General features: G+C 40.4%; 1 protein-coding gene across 1 annotated transcript in view; it reads left to right on the forward strand.

The window, feature by feature from the left end:
* Nucleotides 1–16,495, forward strand: part of znrf1 (zinc and ring finger 1) — a 47,362-nt gene extending 30,867 nt beyond the window's left edge. The window contains exons 3-5 of the mRNA XM_008411757.2: nucleotides 11,704–11,809; nucleotides 13,690–13,781; nucleotides 15,615–16,495. Coding sequence (XP_008409979.1) covers nucleotides 11,704–11,809; nucleotides 13,690–13,747 — 164 coding nt within the window. The 3' untranslated portion in view covers nucleotides 13,748–13,781; nucleotides 15,615–16,495. The remainder of the gene's footprint in view (nucleotides 1–11,703; nucleotides 11,810–13,689; nucleotides 13,782–15,614) is intronic.
* Nucleotides 16,496–16,501: the final 6 nt, after the last annotated feature.

Raw genomic sequence — 16,501 nt, forward strand, 5'->3', positions numbered from 1 at the left:
TTTCTCTTATTCAATGTTGGATAGTTTTGTTTCTACAGCTGGGAGAAGCTCATTAGCATCTCAAAAAACTCAAATGACACCTGAACTATGGCATCCTCAGGGATGACCCCAAATCCCTGAGGAGTTACAGGGGGAGGGTTCCTAAGAGCGAGAAAGAGAAAGTTCAAACCGTTTCTTCCATCTATGGCAGAGGGTAAGGAGCACATCCCCAAGTCCAACATGGCTGGCTTTCTAACCGTGTGACTAGATGGAGTTCTTGCCAACAACTGATCAATTGGCATGTTACTGTGGCGTGTTGCCTCTGCTGTCCAGAAAATGAGCTGATAGCGTGGCATGATCGTTATGAGACTATCATACACTAACAGCCTTAAGGCAGAGGTCTCTTCAGAGCCATTGCAGGACTGGCTGCTGCCAGAAATTCTTGCCCACAGCATCACCGTCCACTGCAACACTTGAGAATTCTTGGGATATACGAGTTAAGACAATGTTAAATTTCCCTTTGGTATAACCAAAGCACGTTTGAATTTGAATTGAATTTTAATTTATGCATCCAAGCCTTACATCGCTTAATGCAATGCGACACATCAGACGCATTGAATCTGATCCAAAGCCACTGTAGCAGTCTACCAGGCATGCTGCGTCTGGATACCAGAGCAGTGGATATGCATTCTCTGGAGTAACAAATCATGACACTTGGTCTGGTAACCTGATGGACAAGTCGCTGAATGACTCAACTGACTGCATTGTGTAGAGTAGATTGTTTATAGTTGTGCGGCTTTTTTTCAGGAGATGAGCTTGGCCCCTTTGTTCCCGTAAGAGGAACCCTTAATGCTTCAGATGTTTTGGACTATTTCACGTTTAATTAATTTAATTAACCATTTCTGTTTTTCATGGTTCACTGCTGGACTCTTCTGCTATGTCCATGCTGCATGTCCTGTTAATCTTGTGTCAGTGCTTCATTTCTTTTGGGGTTCTGTTTCAGTCCGAATTGTTAAAAATCTGCAAGTTGCAGCTTTACATTAAACTGCAGATACCTTACCATCAATAACTTTGAAGGCCGATGCTTAGCTGAGTCTCACCGGCATTTAACACTGGAAGAGTGAGGGAGCTGACCATGTCAGAGCATTTTTCATTCCTGTATTGATCTCCTGTGTGTAGTGCTGCTGTGTGTTGCTCTGTTAACTGTCTGCATCGCCACGCTTGGATCTCCCTGTTATCTAACAAGTTGACTCAGTTTCATAACCAGAAAGCTGTTGCATCTCATTCTGTTTTTTGTTTTTTTTTTATATATATTAGGAGTAGATTGATACCGGGCTGCACAGTGGCGCAGTTGATAGAGCTGTTGCCTTGCAGCAAGAAGGTTCTGGGTTTGATTCCCGGCCCCGGTCTTTCTGCATGGAGTTTGCATGTTCTCCCTGTGCATGCGTGGGTTTTCTCCAGGTACTCCGGTTTCCTCCCACAGTCCAAAAACATGACTGTCAGGTTAATAGGTCTCTCTAAATTGCCCCTAGGTGTGAGTGGTTGTGTGTCCTGTGTGTCTCTGTGTTGCCCTGTGACAGACTAGCGGCCTGTCCAGGGTGACCCCGCCTCTCGCCCGGAACGTTGGCTGGAGATAGACACCAGCAACTCCCGACCCCACTAAGGGACAAGGGTGTAAAGAAAATGGATAGCTGGATGGATAGATTGACACCTGGATTTTTTAATTTTCAGACTGATAAGCAATGCTTTGAGATTCAGCAACATTGTTGACCCACTATTGAGTTTATTTCACCAGTCTCCTGCATCAGTCTGATGATATGTCTCCATATTGTTTGTCAGCAGAGGGAAGCGTAAAGTGCTGCTAAATGTCCTGGTTTTGCACTTCATAAAACTCAGTGACCAACACCAGCAAATGACAAGAGCTCAAGAAATCACTATTGACTTTGGAAGGAGATGGCACCCCCTCTGTGTTGAATAGGCACAGCAGGGTAGAGGGAGCAAGTCACCAGACTGGGATTACACAGCATTATCCCCCTCCACACTGACGGAGCTGCTGGCCCAGGCCACTGTTCTCATCCCAGTGCAAGACTTGTGAATCCTATCAAGGTGGAAGTTATTACTGTTGTGCACCTTTTGTCTTTCAAGCCACAACTTTTCCTTCCAGTAAACCTTTCGCCGAATGCTTTTATGCAATACTGCCAGCTTTGCAGTCTGTTTCTGGCTGCAAACTGTCAGGTCAGCATTCTTTGCGATGACAGCGGAGACAAGAACATAACATTTCTGTTAAACAACTCCTTTTCTTTTTGATATTATGAAACAGAATCATTTTTCTGAGAAGCTAACTTTTGGGTTTTATTAGCCGTAAGCCATAATCATCAAAATTAACATAAATTAACATGTGAAGCATACCATTCTGAATCTATACAAGTTTCTATTTTGAAACTTTTAATATTCTACTATATTGACATGAATTCTTTTGGTAAATTTGAGGGAAAAAAACAATCAGTGTAAGCTACAAATAAAAGAATCTACACCCACAGTTGAGATAACGGAAAATAAAGAAGCAAACAAAGCTGCTGCAGACTTACTGTCTGCCATCCTGCCACCTGTTTATACCAGTAAACACACTGCTGTTAGTTATGATCTGCCTCTGCTGGTTGCTTGGAGACGCAGGTCCCAAATGTTTATTGCCCCACAGCAGCTCATTGATTGACACTTCTCCGACTTGCCGGCTGTGGAAACGGGCGTCTGCTGGGGTCACCTTGTCGAGGCCTCTGCATCATCTTGTGCTTCTGATCCTAACGATAACTAAATCATGTGATGTAGTTTGAGGCGGGGAGTGCAGGGAGGTGATCTTACAGTTCCACAAATAGCTGCCAGTGTGGCCCACAAGGCCAGTGCAGTAAAACATAATGTAGGTTTGAAGCCTCCAGCCAAATCTGAGCTGAAGATTGAGTGACACAGGCAGAGAGGGGAGAGTGAAACTGTCTTAAGCTTGATGGGATCTGGAGTGATGGAGTACTCAGATGCCTGATAACGGACGAGAGGAGAGAGGGTAAAAGGAGAAGCTCTCCCATAATTCCTCTCATTTTTTTTTCTGCATCTCCTTTCCATCCTGTCGCTCTTTATTTCCAGCCAATTACACTCTGCAATTTCTCCCTCTCCTCCGTGAGTTCGTCCATCTGTCTAGTCCTGCCATCCAAATTTCCTCCTAATTTCTTTGTTCCTCTTTTATCTACCTTCTCCTCTGTTCTGTGTGGTTTTTGAGACCCACCGAATGAAACATGCTTATCTTGTTTCCTAGGATGCTCAGGGGTTTTATTGCCAATCACCTGGGCTGTGTGGTGTGTCACACATCCACATTTTTCAAACAAACAAACAAGTCTGTGGCCTTATTGGATAGACATTCCCACTTTTTGCAACCATTTCAAAAATATTCTTAGAACTTTGGTTCGTCTTCATTTATTTCAATAGCACGGAGTTTAAATTTGAATATTTTTCTCCATGAAGTAAGACTTAAAAACATTAGCTATGTTGTTTTTATTTACTCCAGTTGGTCAAGACGATGCTTTAGCGATGAGTAAACCAATTTAGTCTTTTTTTAAGTTTGACTCAACCTTTTTAGCGTTCTAGATATTGTTACTGTTGTTTGCAATACCAGCCAATGGCATGTCAAGTTGCATTGAGATATTCCAGCTTTTCAAGCTGTGGTTTCTTTTGAATATTTTAGATGAGCACAACAAAAACAAAAAATTGGACTCACACTCTACAGAAGGAGTGTGAGTCCTTCTATATGTAGACACTCCTGCAATACTTAACAGAGAACATGCAGGGCGTCATCTATACATACCGTAGTTTCCGCACTAGAAGGCGCACCGCATTATAAGGTGCATAGAATAGACGCTGAAGGAGAGTCTGGAGTTACGTTATGCACCCACTACATGGAGCTGCACTAAAGTGAATGTCAACAAAACAGTCCGACTCGGGTAGGCGAGGAGAGCCTTCCGCGACTGGGCCGGGGCGTGGCCGGACAATGGTGACCCTTCTCCGTTCGCGCACAGCATGTTCATGGAGAACGTGGTACTAMATGACCTGCAGACGACCTGATTCTATATGTTTGGTAGGTAGATTGGTCAGTCACTTTATTAATAGATTACAAACCAGCGTTCTGACAACTATCCCAGCATGCACCGCGTGCTGCTTCTTCTATGGGCGAAAATGAAGTCGGCGGCTGCTTACCGTAGTTACTAGACCTGTTGTGGCTCAATATTGGTCCATATATAAGGCGCACCGGATTATAAGGTGCACTGTCGGCTTTTGAGGAAATTTTTAGGTGCGCCTTACAGTGCGGAAAATACGGTACTTAAAAAATGACAACACTCTGGTGTATGAAAATGTTGGTGTTTAGTTAATATTATTGTGGTTTTGAACATAAATATAATCACTATTACTTACATTATCAACATTAGTAGTAGTACAAGTAGGTGCCTTAAAGTGTTTTTTATATTTTCTTCAATCATCATCATCACACACTGTTTTCTGAATTACAGACTGCAGCTCTGACACACAATTTCCCCAACCTTCATAAAGTTGTTTATGCAAATGTAGACGATACTGTAAGATATTTTAATAAACTTTTGAAAATATTACCGTATTTTCCGGACTATAGAGCGCACCTCACTACAAATCGCACCCACAGAGTGTTTTTTTTTTTTTGTTTGTAGTTTTTTTTTAAACTGGAAACGTACATGTATAAGCCGCTGGTATCTCCGCCGCTCTCGGTTTTCCACAAGGATGCAGCAGAGGGCAGCAGAGAGCTCCATCCTTAATAAATCTGCTATTGAGGACGCAGCCCTCCGTCTCCATGGACTCGTTCATGCCGAGCTTAGCGGCTATCAATCTGTACTACCAGATCGATAGCCTTCAGCTTAAAAGCTGCATATATGAACTTCTTCCTGTGGTTTCCATGATGAGGGAGTATAAGTTTAAAGAAATTTCTCCGTTGTGCCTGCTGCTAGCATGTGCTTGTTTGAGTGGCCTAGTCAAAGATTCAAGTCCAATTGAGATTTTGTAGGAAGATTTGAAAATCTATACTCACAAGGTCTCCATTCAGACTATGACTAAACCTGACCTTGAGGAAAAGATGGGGCAGCCAAAAACACTAACAGCTCTATCGTTCCTGTGAAAAATGTTGGTGAATTAATTCAAATGCATGTTCATTAGTTCAAAACTACAAAAAGTCAACTATCATTCTCCTTTAATTATTACCCACTACTTTCTCTTGGTCTATCACGAAAAAACAATAAATGCATGAAGTTCTGGTTGTGAAATGGCAAAATGTGCCAAGGATTGTGAGGCGATGTAGCTTAGTCTTGTTGATACAACCACTGCACTGTACTTCCAGGTCGTTGCAGGGGTAATGCCACTTTTAATGAGGCGGTTGCCAAAAACAGTTTCTGCAGACACTCACCAGTTCAAAGTTTTGGCTTGTCTGAATTGCCTCAGGTGAAACTATCAAAGACTTTGATCATACCTTCAATTTTTCCTGCATCCTGGCACAGGATAACACTTCTGAGCGTAGTTCAACAGCTGCTGCTTTTATCCACTTTATAGCGATATAAATAAGATATAGCTGAAGCTAATCGATTTGCATGAAGCGTAACTATCGGGGTGGGCTTTGCTGGGCTCATGTGTATACAGTGAGAGCCGTTCCCAAAAGTCAAATTTTCTACCTAAAAACTTGATTTTAGACGGCTAAGACTTTATTTTATTAAAATAACAACTCACCCCGAGCAATCCTTCAGGACTTGGTGGAGGAACTGGTGATTCAGGTCACTGATGTCTGCAGATGCTGAACGATCCTGTCGAGTGAATATAAACCAAAACGTAGAGCGAATGTTTCTATTTATCAACCATAAGTCTATGAAATAAAGAATTACAGCCGTTCTTCCTGTAAAAGGGGGTCCAGCCCTGTAGTACAGTAATAAACTGGCAACTGAAATATTTTGAGTTTATCACAGTAACCTCAATATATTTATATATATATATATATATATGTTTTTTTTTTTGTTTGTTTTTTACTGCTGACCTAACACAAGTGGGCATTTTATTATTACCTGCAATTCTTGCACTGTTTTGGTGTGGAATATTTTTATGTTCTCGTTTTTTGTCATGGCAGTTAAACAGGAAATAGGAGAAATGCATGTCACTTTATGATATGGAGTGTTAACCACCTGAGAAACACAAACTTGTCACGGTGTGGGGTCGGGGTGTTGGCATATTATATCATGAAGAGTTAGGATGTGTTACTGATCTGCCGAAGCAGAAAGATCATAAGATTGTTTTTATGGTATGCTGCATGCAGCGCAGTTCTTTTTTTGGCCCAGTTTTGTTTTCCTCCCCAACAAACAATGACAGGGACAAAACAGTTTGTCTTGTTAGTTTGCCTTGTTAGTTCAACCTGTTACCAGTGTGGACTATCAGCATTTTAGCTGAAGGTATAAGTCCAGATAACAGGAAGAGTCTGAAAAAGTAGAGCATATATTTTACTTTTTGTGTTAAAATAGCAAATGAACTCAGACAACTTCCTTCAAAATAAGAGCCTTAACCATGTTGTTTACTCTCTAAACTTCAAATAGTAAGTACCCTATTTTTCGGACAATAAGCCACTACTTTTTCCCCCACGCTTTGAACCATGTGGCATATAAGCCGGTGCGGGTTTTATGTGGATTTTTCTTCAACCACCAGGGGGCTCTTTAGCAGGAAGTGAATCATTGGAAGTCAAAATTGGAAATCAAAGAAGAAAGTGCTGATTTTCAGTCCAACACATGAATATGCTTTATCTAAATATATACTTTGTAACTCTGTTTGTATTGCAGTGGGTCAATGTCCTGCTGAAAGGTGAATGTCCAATCATAGACGTTATTGTCCCAAAGTCTTTTGCTGCCTCCAAAAGGTTTTCTTTTGTATTTAGCTCCGTCCATATTTCTTCGGCTTTGTGTTTGAAGAAGAGAACTGTGATTGTTCAACTTTTGAGAGTTTTTTTTTTCTTTTTTACATTGTTAGTTTTCCTCTGACCTGATTTGCATGCAGGTTACAAAATATTACATTTTTGTATCATCTGACCAACCTTCCTTCTTCCTGTGACCGCCACATGGCTTATCTCAAACTACAAACGGCTTCTCTTATGGGTTTATCTCAAGAATGGCTTTCTTCTTCAAGACAGGCCAGATTATTGGAGTGCATAACTAATAGTTTTCTGTTGGCAGATTCTCCCTCCTGAAGTGTGAGTCTCTGCAACTCCTCCAGCTTTACCATTGTCCTCTTGGCTGCTTCTCTGATTTACACTGTCTGCTCGGGCAGCCATGTCGTAGGTTTGCTGTTGTGCCATACTCTTTCCATTTCCAGATGAATGAACTGAGCTCTGTAAGATGTCCGAAGGTTGAGATATTTACAATATAATTGTGCTTTAAACTTCTCCGTAACATTCTTCCTGACTTCCCCGTTTTGCTCTTTGGTCTTTGTGATCAAGGAACAAAGACAGTTTTTTTTCCCAATGTTTTCTAACAAATCTAAAAGGCCTTTATAGAACAGCAGGATTTAGTCAGATTTTATTTACGTCACTGAGTTCATATCTATGATACACTTTTAAGATTTTAAATCATAAATTAAAAAACTGCATCTTTTTATTATATTAGTTCCCACCAAAAAAAATAATCTACATTAAAGGTTAAAATGTGACAAAATATAAAAAAGCTTGAAAGTTACGTTTACTTTTGCAACAGACTGTATGTGCAAAATGTAACTGCAAAGGTGTGGAGGATTTCTGAAATATAAATCAAAAACATATCTACTAATTTTAAATGTTTGTTTACAGTAACTTAAAACAAATGTCATTTCTCTGTGTTTTTCTTTTAATATTTTTTTTTTGTCTACATGCCTGCAGAGTGCAGGTGAGGTTCAAGGGTAGCACAAAATCCACGTGAGGTGACTGCTGGATCTTATCTGGGCTTCGGCTTTCAGTAAGGATATTTTAATGTGACCTGCTAAATATAGCACCTTGAGCACTTACGTGAGTGGCGTGAGTGAGGGGGGCAAAGACATTTAAGTCAGGAGGACCAGTGTGGAGCGAAACCAGAGCGAACGCATAAGGGAGAATCAGGTGAAGCACATGCAGTTTGCCTCCTGCAGCTCGGGCCACTGGAGGACAAAGACAGACAGTAAAAGAAGGAATTTAGTGCTGTGATTCAGGAAAGCAAAGAGCAACCCCTCTAAGTCATTATTGATGTGAAGTTGCTTGATGCCAAACATCTGCTGGCAGGGAGGAGAGACAGCTGAAAGTCAAGAGGGAGGCAGGTGGGTGAAGAGAGAACTAATGAGTTGGAGACCCAGAAAAAGAGCCCTCAGATAACGTTTTGTCCAATTCTGATCAAACGAAACAGAAGACGGGCCAGGTTTAGCGTAATGTCAAACACATCTTTCTCCATTCACTTTGCCTACGATCTCATCGGCAGCGAGTGGGTACAGTTTAAGGGTTTGCTGGAGATGACGTGACTGTTTCAATGTCTCAATCATGATCTCTGTAAACATACGGCTCTACTTCTGCACGGTTCTCAACAGATGACACAGCATCCCTAGTGTTGTACAGAACTGCTTGGCTTAGGGAACCTTGGCCTTATCTTTGCTTTATGCAAATCAATCAAATGGTTTGGTTCTGTTTCTTTAATCAGAACACGATCTTCTATGTGTACTGAAGAATTTCATTGCCAGAGCATGGTTCTCTAGATTTAACAATTGACAATGTATGTTTGGTGGTAAGCTCAAAGTCTCTGAGGTTGGACGGCCTCAGTGCCATAATCCCTCCACAGACTCTCTGTTAGTATTTTTTAAAAGGTTTTGTTGGCTCTAGTGGCCTTTATTTGAAAGTAGTTCGACAGGAAACAGGGGTAATGAGAGAGAGGGGAGACATGTGGCAAAATGTCGCCAGGCTGGGAATCGAACCTGCAACCACCACCACGAGGACTAAGGCCTCAATACATGGGTCGTGCTTTGCCCCTGTGCCACCAGAGCACACCCCTCTGTTGGTTTTTAGTTGGGGTACACTCTGGACAGGTTGCCAGTCCATCATCGGGTAACACAGAACAACAATGCACACACTGACTCATCGCTGAAGACAAGTTAGAGAGACCAGTTAATTGATCAGTCATGTTTCTGGACTCTGGGAGGAAGCCAGAGTACCCAGAGAGAACCATGAATTTTACACACTAATATTTGGTTTTTACATTTGTATAATAAAACGTTTATTATTCAGTGTAAATTATTACCGATGAGCTTCAACCTGAACAGCTCATCCAACCAAAATTCTAATTTCTATCAAGCATTAGGTATTTTACTTGTTTTCTCTGCTCTTTTGTTCTTTTTTATAATTAATATTATTATGTTAGTCAAGTTATCTTTGATGTAATCATCAATTTGAAATTCTTTAGGATTTTTACACAACTTTAACAAATGTGGAGGGCTATGTTTGATACATGTATCCCTAATTATATCTGTCTTACTTGCTTTGTATAATTGCACACGATCCGTCATTTTGCACATTCGCTGAATGGCGTATTGATCCTCCGAAGAGCCGTGGAGATTTTCCTGGCCTCGGTCAGGTGGGGGTAACCAGGATCGAGGACGACTCATTTGATGTTGCGTTTTGTTTTAAAGCAAGCAGAGAATTTAATTCATGAGCAACTTATCCTCTAGAATTTCACACTCTGTGAGCACTTTATTAGTCTCGGCGTACCTTTACTGGGTCACGCCACACACTGTGCTGAGGCAGCCTCACCTTTTAATGAGATGTTGGAAAACATCTTACGGGGCTCTGCGCTACATGACCGGATTGTGTTATTTTTGCAGCTTTGCCAACGACAGGTTAATATTTTGAATCCTCCCTTCCACCTCAAGATAAGCTTTTCTTCTGGATGCAGGGTAAGTGCACGAGCAGCTAAAGTTATGGAAAGACATTCAGAAGGCTATAAGAACTATAGATTACCAGAGTAAAGAATGTGGAAATTCTGGCTGTCATGAATTTTGCACACTAATACTGGCTAACTGGATGTCCTGATTTTAGACTTTAAAATTTATTGTCCCAAAGGGGAAATTCATTTCCACCAAGCTACCGCTGCACTCCCATCTTCAAATAGACAATAACAACCACATGAACAATAACAAACGTGCCCTGGCTGAAATTCAGCATTGAGAGCGATGTAAACCCATTTCATCTGTACGGATACTTGAGCTGGATTGTCTTAAATTACTTATTAAAGTCAGCGAACAAGCTGACCCTGTTTTATTCAAACCTGTGGATCAATTAAAAAGTGATTTCTGGTGGTTTATTTTACTGTTACTAAAACATTGATCTAATTACTTGTCCATGTACTTAAAGAGAGACTCAGTCATCATTGCACGCTGACTGTCCTAATCTAAATTCTCTAAATGTGGGCGCTTCGACTGGCGCCGCACAGCTGAGCAGTTGTTAGTACTGTCGCCTTGCAACAAGAGGGTTTTAAATCTTCTGTCTGGGGTTTGTATCTGCTCTATGTGTCCTCTAGCTGCTTTCCACATTCCCAAAGTATGTGTGTTGGGATAATTCATCACCAAATTCTGAATGTACGTGGATGCTTGTTTGTACTGGTCATATTGGAAATGAATGCTTGTCCAGATTAAGTTAATGAAATGTTGATCTGATTTGCTGCTCTTCATCACTTTTTGTAACAAAAAAAACTCAAGTATTTAGTATGGGTTTTAAGGCTGGTTATATTGCAACTAATTTATTCACTAGAAATCTTTTCTTTCTGCATACATGACATTTAGGTTTAGGTTGCAGCAAAAGCTGGTTTGAAAACATTTTCCACTTGCTTCCTCCACACGTCAGCCTAAACAGAGATTAGACGCCTTTATTCCCATCTTGGTGTAGCCTGAGAAAAGAACAGGTTTGGATTATACATAGACTTAAGATTTTGACCCCAAAATATCTTATCATTGCCAGATAATTCGATAAGGTCATTGTTAATTTATTAATTCTCACTGCAGAAAAACTGTAGAAAACATTGCTATGTTTTGCCTCTGGAAATGAACAAAAACTACATCTTTGCATGACAGAAATAAGCCACAAAAGACTTCCAGTTGTATTAGTCGAGGTTCTACAACATACATGCCACACTTTTCAGATTTATCTTTTTGTTTGATTTTTTTGTTTGTTTAGAAAACCCTGCCTTTTTCCTTCACTTCATTTGTGTTTCGTCTTGTATATTGAAGTTTATGATAGTGATGTGACAAAAATGTTCAAATGCTCCAGGATGATGAGTACAGGTTAAGTCCTGTGTGGTTTGATAAGCACAATCCTCCTGTATAGATCATTCAAGTCTCTGTAGCTCCTGATCTTCATTTAGTAGTGCAGTGGAGGGAATAAAATATTCTGAAATACATTTTCTGGTAATAACAACAGAATCTGGCTCAAAGCTCGTCACAAATTGCTTCTTTGTTGCGTTTTTTTTTTTATGGCTGGAAGCAGAAAATGCCAACGGTATCATCTTTGTGATGCACCGAGCTGCCTTCCCGGCTGCTCTCTGCTGTGTTTGATATGATGGCTGACATTATCAGTGTTTGTGGTGAAATGCTAATTCTTCTTCCGCTCTGTGTCTGTGTGCGTGTGTGTGTGTGTGTCTGCCACCTTAGATGATGTGTTGGCGAGGGATGCCGGTGAGTGTGTGATCTGTCTAGAGGAGCTGCAGCAAGGGGACACCATAGCCAGACTGCCGTGCCTCTGCATCTACCACAAAAGGTGACTGACTGACACACACACACACATACACACGCACGCACAGATTTGAATCACTGGCTCTTATAAATTTTGCACTTCTTCTAATTAAATCCCCTCCCCTCACAGCGCTGTGTAAAGGTTTAAAGATTGATTGCTCTGCTTTACTTTGATGCAAACATTCTTCAATTATTTGTTTAAAGATAAAGGTGATCCATGCAGCATTTCTGCTCTCTGTCATAAGAAGTGTTTCACTTTATTAAAAAGTTAAACAATTCAATTCTCGATACCAGAGATGAGCTGGTATTGAGAGTCAAAGTAGCACAAAGCAAAGGAATTAATAAGTTGCATAAATGTTCACTTTATGTGATCATTTTAATAAAATTGGAAGTTCATTTATTGCATAAATCAAATCTATTTAATTCGAATTATTTAAATATTTCAAAACAAAAATTTAGAAAAACATATTTAAACAATCAAATGTGGAAATTATTAATTCTAATTTATTAAATGTAATAGCTTACATAATTCTGAAATAATTAACCACCATCAAAGTCTGTAAACGTGGCAAACTCTGCCAAAGCAAAGGTGATTGGTCTGCCATTAAACCTGTTACCAGTTTGACCAGTGAAATGTTTAGTCTACTAGATGAACGAGAGTCACAGATTAAATTATTTTATGATGAACTGTAGCACAGAAAATATCAAATAACTATTGAGATCGCATTGTTTTAACAATTCAGTTCAATAATACTTATATTAACATGCAATAAATTCAAGTTTGCCTTATAATTATATTTGCTTTATAATGCCATATAATTTACAATAAATTATATGTTTGTGTATTGAAGTAATTATTGACACATTTCTTGAACTTTAACAAATTTTTACTTATTTTACACATTTAGAATTTTTGATTTTATACATTTAATTTTAGAATGCATTTATTTTTTCTGTACACAGTACTGTTTTACTGAAACAGTATAATATACTATGTTGCCAAACTAATTTGCCTTCACACAAACATGAACTGGAGTGACATCCCATTCTTAATCCAATGTGCTTAATAGGATGTCACCAACTTCAAGTCTTCTGGAAAGGCTTTCCACAAGCTTCAGGGCTGCGTTTATAGGACATTAAGGGAAGCACATTTGTGAGGTCAGACTATGATGTGGGACAAGAGGGTCTATGTTTAATTCCATAGTTATTTTACCAGAACTTTGTACAGATCCTTCAAGTTCCTGAAGACAACACAACTTTAAAGAAAGTAGTCTTCCCTGCCCAGCATCCACTGAAAAAACAACAACAAAAAAAGCTATCTATGATCGTGCTACCTTGTGGCTGAGTTGCTGTGATTCAGAAATGGCTCCACTTTGCTATATAATCATTAACATCTGCCTGTGTAAATAAATAAATTGCAATCAGGACATTTCAGCACAGTGCTTACTCCACAAAAGTCATCCTAACATGGTGAATATTTCTTCTTAGGATCCGATTTTAGTTCTCAAGCTGTTTATGAAATAAACTTGACATGACGGCCCCCAAAAATGTGGTTACTGTCAAATGATTTCTAAGAACACAGGGAGGAAGATTTTATAAATTCAAAACAGGTCAGAAGAGGTCTCTTCCAGTGTCGTCCCTTGAGGTTCATTTCTAAGTTTCATGTTTCTGTGAGCTTCCTGTGTGGGAGTATTTGGAGATTTTCCAACAGGCCTACATGAAACTTTAGCAACACCTTTCCATAACATTGAGTTAAATACGTATTGCGTAACATAGTTCAGCTTGTTTCTAATTCAGATGCTCAAATTCATCATTATCTGTGTGAAGAAGCCAATGTAGATGTGTTTTCTGATTTCTATATCCGATTGAGCTACTTCATGTCTGTGTGTCTTTGTGCTTCTGCAGCTGTATAGACTCATGGTTTGAGATCAATCGGTCCTGCCCTGAACACCCCTCCGACTGACCAACCACCTGGCCCACTCTGAGTACTCTTCAAGGTGAGAATCATAGTGTGACCGCCCGCTGAAGAAAGTGCATAAACTCTAATATGCAGCACAAGATTCCTTTCATTATGGTTCATTACCACCAAACCTAAAGTTGGCAGTTCATTCAGTTCATTGCAGTTTATTTATGCAAAATCTGTTCTTTTCAAAACAGGCCAGTTTATATCCAGAAACGTGTAAGCGAGTCAATCCAAAACAATCAAAAAACAGCAGGCAAGGTAATCCTTAGAGTTTACTGCCAATGTTTCACTTCTGACAGTTTTTCCTCAGTCTCTCCACTGGTAACAAGGACATGGCTGACTATTTTGTAAATTAAGAGAAAATCTACTGGCAGCTTGCAGCAGCATGTATGGGAGGGCACTACAACTCTAATTTTAAAATCCCACAGTGTTTCTGGCGTCTCATTACAGTAGTTGAAATCGCAGGAATAGCATGATGGAAATGTTTAGTAGCTTTACAAATGATATTGAAAAACTGTGGATTTTCCCCTTGAAATACAGTCTGGTAAAAAAAAACAGCCCCATGTTCTACTGAAACTGAGGCTGGAAAAGAAGGTCTGCTATTGAGAAACAATTGCTCTCTTTCTCTGTGGATCTGATGAAATTTATCATTTTACCCAACTGCTAACATTTGCCCCCGATGTATATAATGCGCCAGTTCAATGCTTTGAAGCTCACTGGAAATTGCCTGCACTGTAAACAACCATCCTCCACTGCGAAGAGAGAAGTCGAATGAGACGGATGTTAATGTTAATTCAATATTTGGCAGCATGGACTGAATTCCTTTGTTCACTTCCTCTACAACTCTAAAACATTGTTCGCAACTCCTCTTTCAGTTCACTGATCTGCCTGGTTGAAATTCAGCCAGCGAAATCTAGTTCAATGGGAGAAATCCCAGACGGAGCACTGAAGGGAAATGAGAATCGAGTGGAGTTGCACAGGAAGGCAATGGCCAGGCTACTTAAAACAGGGTTTATCTGTTGTCCTTGGGTATGATGTGATGCATTAATTAGTTGGCATGATATCAAAATCTACTAATGTTCAACTGATCAGCTTTGCTCATTGATTTGTCATACACTGAAAAATCTGAGGCAGGATGAAACTTACATAAAGAATTCACAAACAAGCAAAACAAAGTTGCTGGGGCAATTAAATAACACTTTATGCATTTTTATCTTAATGGGGGTATTTATGTAAGGTTGACATTTTTGAGCTTTACATCATGTTATAATGCTATTCCTTCATCCAAAATATACGTGGAGTATTGCCTTAATTCTCTCATGCATGTTTGAGGTCTAATTGACTGTTCCATGGCAGCAATTTGGAAAGAACAGAAGCTTCTTAAAGAGACAGAGGCCAATTTCAAGTTATCAATTTGCAATGTAAAAGTTTTAAGCTATTTTTGATACATACAGTGTTTTATGATTTTCTGTAATGATATAACCATGAACTCTGCTTTCAACCCAAAAATCCTCAAGCAAAACGTCCGTCCATTAGCTTGTGATCTCAAACGTAAGAACAGTTTTGTTCTTACGATAGGCCTATTCAAAGTCCAGACTTAAGTCAGATTAGGACAGTCACTTTACACAGGCCTTGCAGTCTATGAAATCCTTGCTTAAAACAAGTTCACCAAGAAAAGAGGGCCAACATTCCACCATAGGAGAAAACTGGAAATCAGTATCTGTTAGGAAAGGTCTGGTAAACTCTAATTTCTTTATTGTCTAAAACGATTTGAAAACGTAACTGTTGACAGCTTTTGACTTCTGACATTAGTTTCTAATTTCTGAGAACATCAGTCTGTCCTGTCTGTCTCCTCTTTTGTCTTCAGGACATATTAGGTTCCTGCCATGGACATCTGGACACAGACGCTACCAAATCTGATGAAACAATCAAAGTGATCATCGCATACTCGCCGTGACGGAATCCATAGCCCTATCAGACAACCGTTCCTTGTAAACTGAACCAAAAAGAAAATGTGACTTTCCAACCATCACGCATTAAAGGGCCTCTGTTAAGCTTTTTATTTCGAAACCTGCTGATGATACTGCATACAACGTGGACCCTCTCCCGCCTCCCTTCAGACACCCCTCCAAAGCAAAGCATGGTCTTAACGGGCCTCTCATCTCGTCTCTGGGTCCAGACCTGTCTGTAACTTGCGTCCAGTCCTCCCATGGCCTTAACTGGGTGGGGATGGGGGAAGGAGGAAGCAGGGCAGGGTGAGTGGAAGAGGAAAAGGAACCACATGAGGATGAAGGAGAGGGAGAGGCAGAAAACTGCAAACAGACTTGTACATTATTCAGTCGGCCTCTCATCTCACACAAACAGGACTCCAGCTTGGTGGTGATCTCTCATAAAAGACTGCCTCACAGTGCGCTCCTCTTTCATAGCCCCCTGCCTCAGTTCTGGGTACCGTCCGCACCAGATTGATTACATCAGAAAGTACATAAAATGCTTTTCAGATCAGGTCTGCGCACATCTGAGCAGGAAGAGAGAGAAACTGGCACGTCAGCTTGTCCGGTGCGTTTGCCTGGTCTGAAGACGGGCGTGGTGGGGTGGAGAAGAGGGGAATGGTCTGCACATGCTCAATCCAGACTGGGAGGGAGGAGGGAGCCGGAAGCAATGTAGTTTACGCCCTTAAAGCATGTATGTGTGTGTGTGTGTGTGTGTGTGTGTGGTGTGTGTGCGTGTGTGTGCGTGTGTGCGTGTGTGTGTGTG

Source organism: Poecilia reticulata, linkage group LG6 (assembly GCF_000633615.1).
Source record: "Poecilia reticulata strain Guanapo linkage group LG6, Guppy_female_1.0+MT, whole genome shotgun sequence".
NCBI lineage: Eukaryota > Metazoa > Chordata > Actinopteri > Cyprinodontiformes > Poeciliidae > Poecilia > Poecilia reticulata.